The 15,698-nt window shown below is 51.0% G+C and overlaps 2 protein-coding genes across 3 annotated transcripts; one reads left to right on the forward strand and one right to left on the reverse strand.

Annotated features, from left to right (window-relative positions):
* Positions 1-613: 613 nt before the first annotated feature.
* ATP13A1 (ATPase 13A1) lies at positions 614-13,904 on the reverse strand. 2 transcript variants are annotated; one of them, XM_010221796.2, is made up of 26 exons: positions 13,604-13,904; positions 13,235-13,324; positions 12,650-12,840; positions 12,229-12,301; positions 11,747-11,902; positions 11,211-11,280; positions 10,463-10,569; positions 9,699-9,828; positions 9,388-9,443; positions 8,667-8,793; positions 8,380-8,517; positions 7,820-7,940; positions 6,999-7,156; positions 6,104-6,279; positions 5,585-5,695; positions 5,047-5,172; positions 4,642-4,750; positions 4,023-4,222; positions 3,792-3,888; positions 3,256-3,437; positions 2,810-2,924; positions 2,365-2,561; positions 2,058-2,200; positions 1,666-1,777; positions 1,277-1,420; positions 614-900 (listed from the first exon to the last, which is right to left on the reverse strand). In XM_010221796.2, exons 1-26 carry the CDS (start codon positions 13,901-13,903, stop codon positions 790-792), a joined length of 3,540 nt encoding a protein of 1,179 aa, XP_010220098.2. In that variant the 5' UTR covers position 13,904; the 3' UTR covers positions 614-789. The 2 variants fall into 2 exon arrangements, with proteins under 2 accessions (XP_010220098.2, XP_088391247.1); XM_088535121.1 differs by lacking the exons at positions 12,650-12,840; positions 13,235-13,324; positions 13,604-13,904 and having other exon boundaries at positions 11,747-12,018; positions 12,229-12,268.
* Positions 13,905-14,058: 154 nt separating this feature from the next.
* On the forward strand, positions 14,059-15,560 carry CHCHD5 (coiled-coil-helix-coiled-coil-helix domain containing 5). Its single transcript, XM_088535125.1, has 2 exons — positions 14,059-14,229; positions 15,382-15,560. Exons 1-2 carry the CDS (start codon positions 14,132-14,134, stop codon positions 15,530-15,532), a joined length of 249 nt encoding a protein of 82 aa, XP_088391251.1. The 5' UTR covers positions 14,059-14,131; the 3' UTR covers positions 15,533-15,560.
* Positions 15,561-15,698: the final 138 nt, after the last annotated feature.

The raw sequence follows: 15,698 nt of genomic DNA on the forward strand, positions 1-15,698 counted from the left end.
GACTATACTTTTGTGGTTGAAAGGGCTGCAGCTGCCCGACTCATTTCTTAGCTCTGGAGCCTGCCCTTGAGGATGCAGCTTCTGCTGCCCAGACTGAAGTTCTGACTACCTGAAAAAGTCTCAACAATCTAAAATTGCCTAGAGAGAAAATAAATGTTTCTCTTTTAACCTTTTTTGGAGTGTTTCTGAAAAACAGAGCTTCAACTTGGCACGTACAGCAGCACAAGTCAACGTATAGATGTTTTTGGCAGTGTTTGTTCTCCTATGTTCTACTTGAAACGTTACCTCCTGCAAGAAAGTGCTTAGGGATTCTTACATGACTGAAACACTGCAGTTTACATATACATACGTATATGTAACTATACATACAGTTACGTGACTGAAACACTATAGTCAGCCTAGTCTTCTGTCTTTAGGGTTTTTTGGTTTTTGCCTTTCTTCTCCTGCACTTAAGTGGCCTGTTAAAAACATCATAAAGCTTCGAACCCCACATAGGAAGTTGCAAACATGTTTTAAAATACATTGATTTTGATTTAAACTCTGTAAACGCTTCCTCAAGCGTAGGGCAGTACAAAACCCTCGCCAGGTGGTGGCGTGTCCTGGAAACAGTGAAAAATCAGCGGCCTTGATTGGTCTACAGAGGTGGTTTCCATGTGATAAGGGGGAATATTCCCCATCCCTGCTCCTGCACAGGATCAGAGTCACCGTCCAAGGAATAAAGATGAATCTCGTGAGGTGGGAACGTGGCTCTGGGTGCTGTCCCGCTCGGAGCGCTGCGTGGACCTGGGTTCAGGAAGGCACTTTGAGCTTTGCACTCCCCAGCAGAAACTGAAGAATTCGGTCCACTAACAAGGCGAGGAAGAAGTCGGCCAGCAGCACTTGAGTGATCACAATCTTAAACTAGAAAACAAACACAGCTCGTTAGTCCCTTTCCACCCCAACTTTGTTCCATGATGCTCTCCCTGCAGAACAAAAGCCTCTGTTGTGATAGGAACATACATTAAATCACTAGTGTCATATACATTCACCTGCTAAACTAGGGCCCTTGCTGCAGTTACCTCAATGCTTCAGCAGGACTGCTGCTTTGCAGTCTGCTTTTAAAGCTAATTATACATATGATTTTTCATAGGGCTTATATCCTGCTAAAAGCCTTGAGGTTCCTCCAGATTTCCTCAGGACATATTCTTGTTTTCCCAATGGAAACACTGGGTGTAATCCCATGGGCCTGGATGGGTGCTGGTGCCTGCATGATCCCGTGGGAATGCTGCTCGCTCACCTCAGTAGGGATTTCTACCAAGCCAAACTGTTCGTTGAATTCCGGGGAAGAGCCGCTGAGAAGGCCCACGATGGCGAGTCCTGAAAGGATGATGCTCCACAGCAGGGGCTTGTTCTCCTGGAGACTTTCCATAAAGGGATGGCCCTGGAATGCCAAAGGGAGAAGCTGAATAGAGCTGCTGCTGTGCACACGTTGAGCCCAGAGGATGCACAGCAATTCATGACACTGTTGGGGACACTTGTCTCATCCCAACTTGGTGCAAAAAGCAGAGGCTTTTCCCTACAGAGTCCTGACAAACCAAATTTGGGATTAGGGAAGAATATGTTTAGCACTGCTGCATGTTAAGTGTAAAACTGTCCCACTGGAGATGCGATTTAAACATATCTTGCCTTGTAGTTGATAGCAAACGTGGCCATCTGCATTGCCATGGACATGATGTAAACAGTGCTGTTCACAAGACTGGGCTCAAATTCCTTGTACAGATCCACAAATTCCTCTCGCCTGGAAAGGAGCAGAGCTGGAGATCAATAGACCAGCGACAAAATCATCCGGAAAGTTTAGCTGATTTTATATCACCCCTCCAACCCTCCCTTCAGCTACACTCGAGTTCTCAGGGGCAACAGCAGCTGCTCCCAAACTTTGTGTCCATCGTTAGCAGCAGCTCTGCCCTGACAAAAAGAGCACCCGTGTGCAGGTATCGGTGGTGCTGCAAGAACAGGGAATTGCACTCCCGGGTTCTTTGTAACACCCAAAACACTTCCCACTTTGGGGTAGCACTTACTTGGCCTCGCTGCGCACCTGGGCACCTTGGTACAGATAGACCAGGCTGAGGAAGTGGACAAGGAATTGCAGCAACACGGTCAGGACGGTGTAGAGGTTAAAGATGTTTGGCAGTGGGCGCTCCTTGGAAAGCGTCTTCAAAGGCTGGGAACAAAAAAACAAAAACAAGAGGGTTGACTAGAATGGAAAAGCATGGAATGGTTAAAAAAAAAAGAGAAAAATCTCACACTTGACCCTATTTCTCGTGAGCATTTTTTCTCAGTGTGATGGGCATTGACCATTGTCCCAACATGCTTCCCACTCCTTACCTTTGATCTGGAAATGAAAAGGAAGCAGCCAGCCAAGAGAAGGCCCTGCAGAGTTGCCTGAAAATCACTGAATTTCACCCCTTCCAAGTAGAGGACGCTCTGGCTGTAGGCGAGGATCAGGGCGTTCAGGGCGAGGATCTTGAACATCTGGAGGGTGGTCACTAGCGTGCAGCGACCTTGCTTGATCACGTGGCAGACTGAGGAGCAAGAGGAAGCAGCGTTTGTGAACAAAACAACTTGTTTCCTGGGGTTTTGTCCCTCTCTCTTGTTGAGGGACTATTGCCCCACACTGCCTAAATCCTCCCCAGCTGAGAAACCCGCATTTTCCACACGTAAACGTGACAGCCATGAGCTGAGTGTCTCATTTTCCATCCAGGCTGATCTGTTTGGGAATCTGAACACGTGCAGATCCACCCAAACCGCTCGCCTCCCACCATGCACTTACTGCACTGAATGGAGGAGAGCTTGGAGGTAAAGGGGGCTGCAATGCTGGCATCCCCCAGCTTCACAACCGGCACACGATCCTCTTCCAAATCCTTCAAGACCTGACTGATCCGCTCCTGTAGGTCAGTAAGAGGAAGAAACACACTCCGTTATCACAACGTGGGCTCAGAGAACATCCTCTGCACACCAAGGTGGGACTGAGAAACCTTCAGGCTTAGAGCATTAGCTTGATGGCTGTCTGGAAAAGCAGCACCTCCTCTAATCAAATCCACTCTGTCACTGCAGGGCAGCAACCAGGAAGGCTGGTCTTCTCCCAGTACATCCTGCTATTTCCAGTTCCCATGACTTAACAGTAAACCAGAGGAGGAAAGAGGAGCAAGGATCAGTTACGTGGCTTTCAAAACCTCGAAACCCCGCGAATGGGCGCAGGAGGATGTAGTTACCAACCCTCTGCACGGCCAGTTGTTCCTCTCTTTGGGACATGACTCTGTGCTTGGCACCGCGGGAGGTGGGTCTCACATTCCCGCTTCCCCCCGGCAGCGGAGCCGGCCGCGCGTCCCCGGGGCCATCTCGAGGTCTCCTCTTCCGTTCGGGAAGTCTCTCCGGAGCGTTTGCCAGAAGGGCCACCCCTGCGAGGACAAAACACGAGCTGCAGGGCAAAGGGCTGGCAGAGCATTTTCACCAGGTAGAAATCCCAGCTGCAGCCAGATGGGAGCTCAGACACGTTACATTTCCCAAAAGAAACCTCAGAATTAGGAAAAATCTCTGTGTTGGCAGCCAATTCATGCTGCCTGCTGGTACAGTCATCCAGTATTTCACCAGCACAGGCAGCTTTCTGCTTTATGTAGGTTATTCTGCTACCAGATGAGCTTGGTTAGATCGATCTTAACCAGTTCTAGCCCCCAAAAAATACCACAAACTTTGTATTTAGGAGTACTAACCAAACTCAGGGGCACGTGCGAGCATCCTGCATTTGGACTCACCCACATCTGCATGTTTCAGGGCTCCAACATCATTGGTTCCATCCCCGCACATCAGCGTGATGTAGCCCAGACTTTTCAAAGTAGTGATCACAAACTCCTGCAACGAGACTTGCCCAGTCAGAACTGTCAGCCTCCGTGTTCTGATACACTGCAGCCTGAACGGGAGAACTGCCAGCAGCAAAACAAGGAACCCTGGAAAGTTTGGATCCGCCAGGAGCTGAAATCTCTCACCTTTTGCTTTGGGACCACTCTGGCAAACACCTGGATGTGGGGGATGAGTTTCAGCAGCTGCTGCCCGTTCATAGACTGAAGGTGAGAGAGCCCTTCCCCGGTAACACACAGGTCATATTGCTGCGTCAGCTCTCGCAGGGGCGTTGGGAAGACGGGCAGCGTGACAGCACCGTCGATGGACTCCCATTGCCAGCTGGAGTCTGGAAAAAACAGAATGGGTTTAACATCAACAGGCAGTAAATTGTTTTACAAAACACTCTTTGAGCCACGCAGCATCTGCTAACCCTGTCGTTTTGGACATGAGGTGCCCACTTATACGGCAGGGACAGCAGAGCAGGGGCTGTGACACCCCCACTTCCCACCTAATCAATGTCAGCTCCGGCCTCTGATCCCGCCACAGGGAGGAGGCCTTGAGGCTGCTCTTATTTTGGTGCACATTTGGCTTGGTTAGGAGTTCTCAGAGGAAAAGACACGGTTCAAAGCCAGAGAAGAGAGGGTTAGGCAGGATTCTGGAAGGCAGGTGAGTCGCTTCTGTTATCAGCACCAAGCTGCCATGCTCGTGGCAAGGGGCTGCTTTGTCCCAAGACAGAGAACCTCTTTCCTGCAGGGGATCCGTTACCTTTGCTCGCAGGAGGCTGCAGAATGAGCGTGTGCTCCCGCTGCAGGAAGTGCAGCTCCCGGGCCACGTGGCAGGCAGTGAGGGGACTGTCCCCTGTTATCATCACTACCTGTGTGGGGAGAAGGAGATGTCAAACCAGCTGCATGCAGTCAAGCATTACACCACAACAAGCCTCCTGTGCACCACAAAGAGCGAAGTGCTGTAAGATGCAGCTCTGGGCAGCAGCTTGTTCAGAAAGGCTTTTCTCTGGACCGAGGCAAACCCTACTGCAAAAATAACATCACATCCCAAAGGCCTCAGCACCTTTCTGCCAGGGAAGCCTCTCACTCCTTGCTCCACAAGGCAGGAATTCCGCATTCCTCATGCAAGAGCTGACAGAGGGGCTAAGGTGCTGCTGACACTTACGTGGTGCGAAGCGTTTTGGATCTCCCTGATGACTGATTTGGAATCAGCTTTGAGAGGACAGGAAACCACGATGAAGCCGGCGAACTGAAGCTGGCACTCCAAAGCCTCCCGCTTCATCTCCCGTACCTGCCAAAGCAAAGGAGTGTTACCTGCTGCTCCACAGCCAAAATCCTGCCTTGCTGGTGGAGCAGCCTTGCAGGCAAAGCATCAACGGGAAGCACAATCGGTACTTGGAAACAAAACCAACAATTCTGGGCTGTCTCCAGCTGCTCTAGGATAGAGGCTGCTTTGGGACAAAGCCCTGCAGAAGCAGCCTGTGGAATGTTTCCACATCCCCATTACACAAAAGCTGGCAAATTCGATGCGAAGCCTCTTCAGCTGCTGCAAGGGAAGACCTGACTTTGGTTTGGAAACAGAGGTATCTATTAATGTGGCATGGGGTAGACACAGCTGGGGGCAGAACGCAGAAACTGCAATCTTCCCCGAAGAGTCAGGGTTTAAAAGTAACGTCGTTATTGCAACTTTTTTGCAGGTTTACCTGTTGGTGAGTGAGATGCCCCAGTTCTTTGTAGCCAAGGGCCAGTACTCGTGCCCCTTCGTGTGAAATTTCTGTGTGGACAGCGTGATAGTTGCTCGGGCAGTGAGACAACTAGAAAAGTGAGGGGAGAAATGTCATATTAATACAATTCCACACACAATTCAGTAGCACGTTTTAGTATTTCCTATGAATTAGGCTGATGGGGGAAAGAAGCAGCTTTGGGAAGGTCCCTCACCAGCAAGGGCAGAAGAGCAGATCCATCCTATAACCATCCTCCTGCTGTCAGCAGAAGCAACAGGGCTGGAACTCATATGATTAAATATTCACATTTCCCTGGGATTGAACTGAAAATCCCCAGTGGAGTCTGTTTGCAGGCAGGGCCTGCTGCTGCTTTTGCACAGAGAAAAAATTCCCCATATCATCCAGGCTCCAAACTCGGGAATACAGAGGTTGGGGGGCACGAGCACGTGTGTTAGGGAACATCTAGGGATCTAACATCTCCTCGAGAGCCACGCTCACCATTTTGTGCAGCGTCTCTGGGGCCCCTTTCACAGCTGCAATGTAACAGAGCTCAGTCGAGCCGATCTTCTCGTACGACGCCAAGACAGACATTCTTTTCAGGGCACTGGCAAAATGAAAGCGCTGGTGAATTTTCAGTCCCTGAGTTTTAATACTTCTGGGGAAAACTTTCTCATCTGGAAACAAACAGATCAGGAAATCCTGAAAGGTTTCTCGGTATCAAAAGCAACGTCACTCCCTTTGGGTCACAAGGAACCCACAGGTCACCGAGGTCATATGAATCTCCTCTCCTTAGACACAATCATACAAAGCTGGAATTCTCTTACTAAAAACTACGGGACGTGACATATGCACAGCAGTCTGAATAGCTAAGCAGGAGGCTAAAGGTCCATTTATAGTATTTATTATCTCAAGTAAAAAATCCAGAGTAAAGAACACATGAGTTTCGACGGGATACGTTTCAAATACTCTGGGAATATTTTTACCTTAGTTTTCTGCAGATGCTAAAGCCAAGGAAGCAGAACAGAAACCCTCCCCAGAGGCTGTGCATGGACCCCACACTGTCACGTTTCCTCTACTGTAATCTGCACCAGCTACTCACACCCTCATTTTACTGAATCTGCGTAATCTGAACCAAAAGACACCAACCTGCGCTTGCCAGGCGCAGAATGTGGTATCTTTGCTGCCTTCAGAATAGATGTTCACTATTTACTGTCCCTCAGACATGCAGAGCAAGCGTTTCCATTGCCCCAAACCAGTTCTGGATCGTACCAGATGAAACGCACTCCGTGCAAAACGCTGGCATGAGGCAGGGGAAACCTCCACAGCACAGTAACTTTGTGCTCGGAAGAACTGACCAAAGCAGTGTTATCATCATCAAAACCACTGCTTTTACCTTTAGTCAGGGTCCAGTCCACAGCCATCAGCATTGCCTTCTCCAGCGGATCTCCCACCAACGTCCCGTCATCCAGCTGCACAAGTGAGTGGCACGTGGCAATCGCTCGGTGGGTTTCTACAGGAATGTCGGACACCGGCGTCACCTCCTTCCCGTCCCTGCAGGGCAAAAAGACTGTCCATGTTAACAGAGAGGCTGCTCACATTATCTCGGAGAAAATCTGGACATTTTCCCCTGGAAAAAAAGAAAAAAAGGTGAATATAGTAACCAGCGGAGCTTCTCGTAGCAACATCAAAGCTATAGGAAATGTGGCATGGTCTAAACTGCAAACTGAGTCACAGCCATTGATTTTTGTCAGTCCTCCAGAGCAAACTTTATTCAAGTTCAACTTTCAAAATAGAGCTGTTAAGTGTAACCACATCCAATTTGAATAAAGGGCATCAAACAACCATGAGATGTCTCTGTAAGAGGTTCTTGCAGTAGTGGAACAAGAAGGCAGGAGGCTACTGCACAGGTGGGCAACAAAGATCTCATACCCATAAAAACCCTAGGTGAGAAATCCTCCCCACAATTAAAATTGAGTAAAGTATAAAAAAAGTATTGAGGCCATCAACTAACTCTTCTTCTAAGTGCTGTTGCTACAGGGACCAGCAAACCTTTCCTCTCCTGGGTCAGTCCACTTCGTTCACTCTTTGAATCTCTGGTTATTTCCTCTTTCCCCACTGGACTTGCATTTTACTTGTATCTGAAGAGCTCCCACAGAGCCCAAAGCTCAGAACAGGGCAAATCACTGAATATGCTGAAAATACCCCAGCACCCACCTGAGTCCAGCTACTCCTCTCACTACAAGGTGGTCACTGGTCAACGTGCCAGTTTTGTCAAAGCAGCAAACTTCCACTTTGCCAGCAAAGGGGATTCGGAAGGGTTCTGTACAGTACACGTCTGCAAAGAGAGGAGAGGAAATCCAGATCAGCTAGGACAAAACAAGGACAGAATGCTCAGGGTTTCACAGCACGGAGGCTATGAGCGTGGTGCTCTGCTCGAGCAGTTTCTTTAATGAGCACTAAACCCTCCAGTCTCAACATTTGTAGCATTTGAAGCCAGAGTGGATATCAGAGCTCTCGTGCCAAAATCTTTGTTCAGCTCTCTTCCTTCATACACTTGATTTAGGTCTTATTTCAGAGTACATTCCCTTTATTTTCTTGTATTTGGGGTTTACATCCCCTCAAACACCTCATCTACAACATCCATGTGAGTTACTGTTAATTTCTAGAAACAAAGGAGGCTGCAGTAGCTTTTCCTGCTATTCCACAGCCAAAGTCTCTCCTGTCCCAGATGCAAAAAGCAGATTTTTGTTTCCGTGTGTAGACTTGGTACTTACAGAGCTTGGCCAGGGCAATGAGAGAGGTATTGACAGCCAGAGAGAGTTCAATGGGAAGTTCAGGTGGAACAACTGAAGTCAGTATTAAAGTACATTCCAGGAAGAGCTTGTAACGATTCCTGCTTGGGTCCTTGGTGCCTGCAGGATGAGAAAACATCTAGAATGCAACTCTGAAACACTAGATCAGCCAAAACAGCTCCAACTCTTCAATTAGGCCAACTGGCCTTCCCACAAGCTTTGGTAAAAGTTCTGTATTGAGAGCTAGAAGAGGCAAGAAGAAAGCTCACCTTCAATCCAGACATATGCTGCAGCAGCCACAGCAAAGACCAGCAGGAACAGGATAAAAATGAAGGTCTCTAAGTTATTGGCTGTCACTCTCTTCACCCCAAAAAGGATTGTACGGAGTAATTTCCCCTGAGGAGAACAGCCTTCAGTGCAAGGAACTATCTCTGTAGCATGCAGTGCTTTGTTAAAAAATATGTAAGCACCAGAATATGACTTTAAAATTGGGCTTTAGTGTCACAGGCTTAAACTTATTCTCATTTATTTGATCCTCTTCATGGCTAGTAGCCTAGAGGCACCCGTGATTAGTCTCTTTTTAAGTAGTCTTGAATTTCCAATGGGCTCTCAAAAAGCTTATGTTCACATCTCTAGCAAATGCAAACACATTCTATCACTTTTTCTAACAATCACACACACAGAAATAACTAGAAGCTGAAGTTCTCCTACAGAGAACTGTGGCATTCTATAATTCACAGTGGGGCCATCGCAATGGAAATCCTGACTCCCAACTCCCAGATTTTTGCATCAAATATTGGAGTACTTATCTGGCAAAAAGAATGGAATGCCAGAAACCAATCTTAACATTACTTGCTAATTTGGAAGAGTTAAAAATGATGCCCTAGTATTTGTTTTCTCACTGCTGTATGTGATTTCCTTACAGCAAAGTGTTCAACGGTGCAACCATCATTGACAAGACACGAGTGAGGAGGCGTGTTCAGATCTTACCTGAGATGTGTTGAAACCAGTCCTCAGAGCGTATGCAACACACCCGTTATCGACAGCTGCAACAGGAGCAGGAATAAGATGAGGAATTTTATCACAGGGATTTTATGGGCTTAACCAAGGCAGAAAACACTTGAGGTTTCACCCTTACACAGTCACCTTCAGTAGATTGCACTAATTATCGAGTAAACTCTTAGCAAAAGAGCCAAGGAGACTGACCCGGGACCCGCTACAAATGTTGCCTCAAGCAATTTAAAATGAATCTGTGCATGTCCAATGTGTCCTCCCAGAGGAAACTTGAAAAAAGTACATACGTTTCAGTCCTGTGCTGGCTTTCTGCGGGGGAATGTGCTGCACCACTTTTGTTCCCCCGAAGATGATGTGCAGCCGGGAATCCGCCTGCATGTCCAAGATGTGCTCCGGGTTGAGATCCTCCACAGGCTCCTGCACAACAACGGTCAGGTCTCAGATTCAAAGCCTGCTCAGTCAGCTGCCGACAAGTAAACATCAAGTGTTTCTTTCTGTTTTTATCCTGTTCTGAGCTGCTTTCAGCTCCACTTCAGCCAGAGGTGGCCTGAACTGAATTGAGGTGTTAACTTGCCAGTCAGCCCGGGTTTAGAGCCTGGCACCTCTGAAAATTGTGGTTTCAAGCAACTTGTTTGCCCTTGACATGCTGAATTCAGCACGGAGGCTCTGGGAGCACTACCTTGTCCTTTTTAAGTCACCCACTGGCACAAAAACAAGTGGGATTTATGGTTTTAGGTACTTCACACTTGTCCCTCCGATGGCTGGCCAAAGGAATCCGGTTTGGGGCATGTGGAGGAGGGCAATTCCATACCCACACAGTACAGTTCAGGCCCAAAGACTACACAAACAGCCAGGCAAAATAGTCGTCGTGTTTCTCATTTACCAGAGACCATCAATCACTGGCAGGGAGACAGTAACAGCCAGGCCAGGTTCCCTGAGCCAGCATTTACACAAAGATACAGATTTCCACTTGCAAATGATGCAGTGGCTTGAATGTTTTTACTTTCCTAGGTTGCTACGAAGGAACAAGTAGAGGACATTTCACACAGACCTTCATCTGCGGGACAGACTCTCCTGTCAGCATAGCTTCATCCACAATACACCTTCCACGTAACAGCAGCACATCACACGGCACGAGGTTTTCATGAGGAGATCGGCCTGCAATTAAGAAATTAAAACTCAGAAGAAGGCCAGAGGCTGGCATAACTATTGCCTGGCAGGGCAGATATCCTTCAGTTCAGCTGAGCAGAGGAGATTCCTGAAGGACAAAGCCCTCAAGGGCTGCTTGGGTCTATCCACAGCATCCATCCACCACAGCAAAAAGCACTGCTGGGGACTAAAGGGGCTTGGAGGAACCAGGAAAGTTCCAAAATCAAGTCATTTAATGCACATTTCATTCAAAGTTTGAACAGCAGAACCACATTCTGGGACAACAGAATCTAAAAATGAAAACAGAGGTAAGACAGAGATCTGCCTTTACCCCTTTCCTTCCTAAGAGATATTGCCAAAGAAAGGGAACTTCATGTTCAAAATCCTCAGCAGAAGTAAGAATCTGAGGCTGATTTATCTAGTTAGGCAGTATTTACACTTCTTCAAGACAGCTAGGAGATCCAAGAGATCCATCTGAAGGATCAGTTCTTAGATCCTCACATTGTGACATCTCTGAAGCAAAGAAAGTCTCCAAAAGCATCTGGTCAAGACCACTGGAATTTAATACCTCATTCAATTGTGGAAGTTAAAATCAGATTACTCCTGGCGTGCTAAAAGCATCCATTTATGACCATCATGCAAGCCCTTACCAATAGAAACGATATCCCCTGGAATAATCTCATCACTTGAAATGGGGCGCCACTTTCGGTTCCTGTAAACCTGTGGGAAAAAAAAAAACACTTTTGAGAAACCTTGCTCGGGTCAGCGCAGTAGAAAAGGAGCAGAGGAAAAAGGATGAGGAAAAAAGGGCAGTGTGACATTCAAAAAGACTGTTATACCAAAAAACGTATGTTAAGGGGAAAAAAAAGCACAAAAAGATAATAGAAAATACGTTTAAACCTGTGAAAAGATAGCAGAAAATTAAACAAGCATGAATTTATGAAGAACATACTGGACAGAATGAATGGATTTGATAGAAAGGGACAGGGAAAAGCCCAAAGTCTTTGATCCTCTGCTTTCCCAACTTTGAGTTGGTTCCTACCTTTTCAAGTTCTCCTCCTTTTGGGAAGATTCTGCCTCAATGAAAAGTATCTTTCTCATTTCTCTCATCAAGCACTGCTCGCTGTGCAATTGCTCAGACACCTCTCACTGTTTTTGTGATTCTTGCCTCTCCGATTCCGATTACCTGGATCATGTATGGCTTGTTGCCCATTTTTCGAATCTCTGACATGTTCCTCATTTGCTGCTGGACCAGAGAAGCTTCAAATGCCACTAACATGGAGAGGGTGAAGACACTGTAATACCAGTATTCATCCAGGCACCACAAACCCACGCAGAACACCTGGTAAGGAGAACATGATGTGGAAGTCATTCTAACATCCATCTCACTCAGAAAACAAAAGCCCTCAATTCTCAGGATGCTTTCAGCTGGACTGGTATGTATTCAATTGAATCAAGCTGTAAAAACAGAAAATCACAATAACCTATTAGGGAGGAAACGGGGTTGTCCCAGCAACAGTCAGCTAAAACACCAAAATTACACAGAAAAAGCAGCAACTACTCTTGCTATTAGAAAGCCACCAGCTGATTTTTGACTCTCAAACCAGGTCTGTAAGGAATTCTTATCAGGGAAAAGGATTTACAGCTCTTTTTGTTTATTTGTTTTACCTGAAAGACGAAGAATGGGGCTGTGGCTCTTTCTTTAAAGAGTTCCAAGAACTCTGGCACCACCATCTCAGCCCTGGGAAAGAATTGAAGTCTTATTAACCTTGGAGTTCAGTCTTCTCAGCAACAGCCCAGCCCAAAAACATCTACAGCCTCTCCTGCGAGATCAGGTTTTATTCCAGAATATCTCCATACAATTTCTCTCCTCTTTTCAGATCAATTGCTTTCCAGCTAAGCCCATGCCGGAGAAACAGCCCCATCCTATTTTTTGTCCTTAGAAGATTCCGACACGTGGGAAGCAAGTGGCTGGAGGAAGTATTTATAAAAAGAGCACGGATCGTCCTTCCACTCCAAGACCTTTGTCACTGACACTTGGGATCTCTCCCTCTCCGGCAAAAAGAGATCCAGGCCCTGGAAAACTCACTTGTTTGTACCGTACTTCTTCTCCGCTGCACGGATATCTTTGTCCTCCTGATAGCCACGGGCATTCTGGTAATAAGAAAGGGGATGCTCCACAGGGAAAGCTACAGGAAGGAACTGTTTCTTGCCATCTACTTCGTAGGAGTATTTGATTTTCTGGAACTCAAACGAAAGGGCCTCCTGTCCATCCTCACCCTGCAGAGAGGGAGGAAAAAAAACAGGCAACTGAACACCCACCAAAGGCTTCATTTCACACACAGTCTGAGCAGAAGGAAAAATCTAGAGGAATCCACTAATCACTTGCATCTCTAGCTCTTCTATCACTCTGTGACAGGAAACACAGTGCAATCTCTCCTTTCCCCACCTGTGACTGCTTTAGGTGACCTCGCGTGTGCAGGGAGGTTGGACTAGATCATCTTTTAAGGTCCCTTCCAACCATAATGGCTCTATTCTGTGATTCTGTGACTCACTATAGCCGATTTCCCCTAAAAACCTCAGTTAAAAGCTAAGAAACTGCAGCCTGACACAAACTAGCAGTTCCCAGGCGCGTGACAGGCGCCAATTCCAGCTGCAGCGGCCGCCTCCTCACCTGATCCCTGTGGAGCGGCACTAGTTCGACGGATCCGTTATTCGGGGTTGGCACAACCTTAGCCAACGTGGCTTTCTTGGGACTAGGCTCCTGAAACACAAACAGCGTTTGCTGCGGAAAACCAATTACGGAGCCTGAAAGAAGCAGGACGAATCCCTGCCGGTGGCACCAAGGCATGCGGGGAAAAGAGGTTGTTTTTCAGGGGGGGATTCTGCAGAGCCCCTGCAAGGGGCGAGGACGCTGTGACGAGCACGGGCCGCGCGCACAGAGGGAAATGACAGCCCCGGAAAAGGACGGGCGCCCAGGGGGTGACTGGGCCACGAGCAGCGGCCGTTCCCGCAGCCCTCCCTCTGCCTGCCCCGCACTCACCCGCACGCAGGTGAGCGCGCAGTGCGCGTGCACCGACCAGAGCCCCGAGAGCGCCGTGAGGAGGTGCACGACGCCGATGGCGGCGAGCGCCAAGAGGGCGGCCTCGGGGGGCGCGCGGCCCGCGCCCGCCTCCCCCCACGCGGCCCACACGCGCGGGCCCCAGAGCCAGAGCCAGGCCGGGTAGAGGCCGGCCACGAAGGGCAGCACGGTGCCGTGCAGCAGGCGCGGCCGCCGCCGGTAGAGCGTCACCGCCGACACCAGCTCGTCCGCGCCGCCCGCAGCGCCGCCGGCCGCCGCCATCTCCCTCAGGCCGCCTGGCAACGGCGCGCTTCCGCTTCCGGGCGGGCCCCGCGCGCGCATGCGCACGGCCGGGGAGGAGGAAGCGGGCGCCATGTGGGTAAAGGGCAGCCGGGGTGGGGGGCGCGGGTCGGTCCGGGCCTGGCCCAGTTCGGCTCGGACCGGCCCGGCCCGTTGTTGTCCCGCAGGCAGGCGGCCCTGGAGATCACGGCGCGCTACTGCGGCAGCGAGATGGAGCAGTACGGGCGCTGCGTGGCCGCCAGCCCGGCCTCCTGGCAGCAGGACTGCCACGCGCTGCGCCTCAGCATGGCCCGCTGCGCCGCCGCGCAGTGAGTGGCGCCGGGGCGGGGGTCTCGGGGACCGTCGACGGGCCGGGGCTGGGGTCTCCGGGACCACCGAGGGGCCACGGTCTCTGGACCTGTCTGTGGGCCCGGCCGGGGCCGGACGGGGGTGGGTCTTTGGGCCCACCGAGGGGGCAGGAGCCTGAAACCTGGGCTGGCGGTGGATGGGGGGCCGGGGTCCCCGGGACCACCGGGGGGCTGGGGCCAGGGCTGACAGGGGCCTGAGGCAGGGGCTGAAGGGGGACCGAGGCCTCTGGGCCCACTGGAGGGGTCTCTGGGGCTGGGGCTGGATGGGGAACTGGGGCCGGGGTCTCTGCACCCACCGGGGGGCCCGTTCCGGGGCAGGACGGGGGGTCTCTGGGCCCACCGGGCCCCGCGGTGGATATGGGGCTGGTGTTGGGGTCGCTGGGGCCAGGACTGGGGGTCGACGAGGGGCTGGGGCTGGTATTTCTGGGCCCACCAGGGCTCACGGTGGATATGGGGCTGGACAGGGGGTTTCTGGGCCCACCGGGGCTCACGGTGGATATGGGGCTGGTGTTGGGGTCTCTGGGTCCGCCGAGGGGCTGGGGCCGGGACTGGGGATCGATGAGGGGCTGGGGCCGGTATCTCTGGGGCTTGCAGTGGATATGGGACTGGTGTTGGGGTGTTTGGGTCCACTGGGGCCCATGGTGGATATGGGGCTGGTGTTGGGGTCTCTGGGTCCGCCGAGGGGCTGGGGCCGGGACTGGGGATCGATGAGGGGCTGGGGCCGGTATCTCTGGGGCTTGCAGTGGATATGGGACTGGTGTTGGGGTGTTTGGGTCCACTGGGGCCCACGGTGGATATGGGGCTGGTGTTGGGGTCTCTGGGTCCGCCGAGGGGCTGGGGCCGGGGCTGGGGGTCGATGAGGGGCTGGGGCCGGTATCTCTGGGGCTTGCAGTGGATATGGGACTGGTGTTGGGGTCTTTGGGTCCACTGGGGCCCACGGTGGATATGGGGCTGGTGTTGGGGTCTCTGGGTCCGCCGAGGGGCTGGGGCTGGGGGTGAGCAGGGTCCTCTGGGCCCTCCGGTGGGACCGTTCCAGGGGTTCATTCCGGGGCCGGCCGGGGTATCTCCATGCCCGCCGGGTGTCTGAGGGCCCCGTCGTGCCCCCCGGCGCAGCCCCATCGTGCGGCAGATCCGGCAGGACTGCGCAGAGCCCTTCGCCGCCTTCGAGCGGTGCCTCCACGAGAACCAGGCGGCCGTGGCCAACTGCGCCGACCACGTCAACCGCTTCCTGCTCTGCGCCGAGCGCGTCAAGCCCCCGGCCTGAGGTGGGTGCCGGACCGGAGCCTTCGTGTCCGCAGACGTCCCCTTCCCCGGGCCGCATCCCGGGAGCCGAACAGCCGGAGAGGGGACGTTACCCCCCGCGTTACGCATAGACCTGCATTCCTGCCCTCCTTCTCTTCTTGACTTCATAAATCCTGCCCTAATTACCT

Source organism: Tinamus guttatus, unplaced genomic scaffold, assembly GCF_059628265.1.
Source record: "Tinamus guttatus ecotype Peru unplaced genomic scaffold, ASM5962826v1 Tinamus_guttatus_pri_ptg000617l, whole genome shotgun sequence".
Lineage (NCBI taxonomy): Eukaryota > Metazoa > Chordata > Aves > Tinamiformes > Tinamidae > Tinamus > Tinamus guttatus.

Bases quoted from the DNA above. Each gene is read 5' to 3' on its own strand.
- ATP13A1 (XM_010221796.2), bottom strand. From the start codon at position 13,903: ATGGCGGCGGCCGGCGGCGCTGCGGGCGGCGCGGACGAGCTGGTGTCG. The intron at 11,903-12,228 runs GTAAAACAAATA...TCTCCTTACCAG, and splicing joins CCCCATTCTTCGTCTTTCAG to GTGTTCTGCGTGGGTTTGTG. The intron at 1,421-1,665 runs GCAAGATATGTT...TTGGCATTCCAG, and splicing joins CGTTTGCTATCAACTACAAG to GGCCATCCCTTTATGGAAAG.
- CHCHD5 (XM_088535125.1), top strand. From the start codon at position 14,132: ATGGAGCAGTACGGGCGCTGCGTGGCCGCCAGCCCGGCCTCCTGGCAG. The intron at 14,230-15,381 runs GTGAGTGGCGCC...CCCCCGGCGCAG, and splicing joins GCCCGCTGCGCCGCCGCGCA to CCCCATCGTGCGGCAGATCC.